The sequence below is a fragment of the Triticum aestivum genome, unplaced genomic scaffold (assembly GCF_018294505.1).
Source record: "Triticum aestivum cultivar Chinese Spring unplaced genomic scaffold, IWGSC CS RefSeq v2.1 scaffold255524, whole genome shotgun sequence".
NCBI lineage: Eukaryota > Viridiplantae > Streptophyta > Magnoliopsida > Poales > Poaceae > Triticum > Triticum aestivum.
Window position 1 is genome coordinate 162 of NW_025248918.1, and position 2,126 is coordinate 2,287.

General features: G+C 48.8%; 1 protein-coding gene across 1 annotated transcript; it reads right to left on the minus strand.

Annotated features, from left to right (window-relative positions):
• Positions 1-702: 702 nt before the first annotated feature.
• Positions 703-1,838, minus strand: LOC123177276 (probable glutathione S-transferase). The gene has a single exon (XM_044591117.1). The coding sequence runs from the start codon at positions 1,744-1,746 to the stop codon at positions 1,021-1,023; it is 726 nt and encodes a 241-aa protein (XP_044447052.1). The 5' UTR covers positions 1,747-1,838; the 3' UTR covers positions 703-1,020.
• Between the last annotated feature and the right edge of the window lie 288 nt (positions 1,839-2,126).

A 2,126-nucleotide genomic window follows, 5' to 3' on the forward strand; every position in this document is an offset into this window, starting at 1 on the left:
CTGTCTAGTTTCCAATACACCTTATCACGGAGTTCATTGTGTGTTAGCATTAACAAATCATTTTTCAATTCTTCCCTCTGTTTCACTATCTCACGAGACACCCTTCTCCTAAAAGAAGAGATCTGATTCAAGGACCCAATTTTGTCAACAATACAGTTTTGTTCTACACATATTTAAAACAACAAAAGGAATTTATCTTTAAAAGTAATTCTACCCTTCAATTCATTCAAACCACATCCCCACTATTCAGTTTGATCAGTCTGCCCAGAGATTTCCAACATGACGAGTCACTACTTTTTGATTTTACTATAAAAACAGAGGATTTTTTTAATTATTTTTCCTTAACAATATCTTGCCAAAGTTCCTTATTTTTATAAGGTTTCCACCATCATTTCACCAGCAAACTTATATTTTGTTTTCTCAAGTACTTTACCCCAAGGCCCCACTTCTTTTTGGATCCACAAATACGACCCCACTTTACCATATGATAACCTTTTTTCCCCTTTAGTATGGCAGAAATTTTTTCTTTTAGGTTTGCCCCACTTCTCCAAAGTGGTTTTTATTTAGCAAAAACATAGACATGTAAAAGTTGGGACATGTGACATCACATAATTCACTTTTATAAGGCTTCCTCCTATAGAGAGCACTTCACTAATTCAATTCTCACATTGATCGATGAATTTATCATCCACAAATAGTCAATCACTACATTTAAAAAAACCAGCATAACTAACGGGCATAAGAATAGAAGATTATTCAATGTATGTCCGACAAAATGGACTAATACACCCTTGTGACGAAGTTGTGCAAGAAAACACACATGAGGCATACTGAGACCGGATAAAGCCAAATCTACCCTATGATGAAACCTTGGCAAACCATGCATGATTATGGTGTAGAACAAAATACATGCTTATTAGTTATTTAGTATAAATTGCCTATTTATAGACTGCAGCATAAGCTCTGATGTGGCTGTTCATTCACTGTACTGGTGCCACTATCGAGTCACTCACTACCGCTTCACTGCACCGCTGCTGCCTTGACCATGAACGACCTGTACCTCTCCTTGTTTTTGGTGAAGTAGGCGATGAGCTCGTCCCTGTCCGGCAGGGACCGCCTGACCACCTCGTCGGAGGTGTACTCCGTCGCCCACCGGCGGAGAGCAGGGTACTCGCCATCCTTCATCACACGCACCCCGGCGATTTCCTCCAGCACGCCGAGCCAGTGAGCCAGCGTGCATGCGGCGAGGTCGACGAAGCCGAGCGCGTCGCCCCCGAAGAACCGCTTCCCCTCCAGCTGCGCGTCCAGGACCCACAGGCTCTCCTTGGTCTCCCTCGCCAGCCGCGCCTGCTCCTCGCCGTCCGTCCACATCGCCTGCCACAGCGGCTTCAAGCACTTGTTGGCGATGAAGTCAGCCCAGAAGCGGGCCGTGGCGCGCTCGTAGGGGTCCGCCGGAAGGAGCCGGGGCGCCGACCCGTCGCCGTCGTCGTGGAAGACCTCGTCGACGTACTCGACGATGACGAGGGACTCGCAGATGGCGCGGTCGCCGTGGAGGAGGACGGGCACGGACTGGTGGACGGGGTTGTGGGCGAGCAGCAGCTCGCTCTTGTTGGTCAGGTCCTCCACGAGCAGCTCGTATGCCACCCCCTTGAGCGTGAGCGCCACCTCCACGCGGTGCGCGAACGGGCTGCCGAACGCCGTGATGAGCCTCACCGGCGCCGGGCCCTGTGCTGGCTGCTGCGACATCCTGAAGACCTGAACAAGTAAAATTCGCTCTCTCGAGAATGAGATAGACCGATCGCCGTAGGTGCTCAAACTGCTCTTCTCGTTGATCGTCAACTGAGTGGTCTCTGGGTTAGCTGCTAGCTGGTGTATTTATATGGGCGAGGAAGAGTGGTGGTTGCGCATGGTCAGGTGAGAGATGGCGGGCTGCACGCTGCCTCTTCTACAAGGAAAGGATCCGTCGACATCTTATCCTTTTCAAACCACTTGGACTGACGCTGCTGAGATTCAAACGAAACCAACGACGGATGTTTGCCAGTCAGAAGTAGCTGGTTGTTGGATGGATCAAGTGAGAACTTGAGAAGCTTCGTGAGAATTGGGAGACTATTACCACTTTAGCTTTA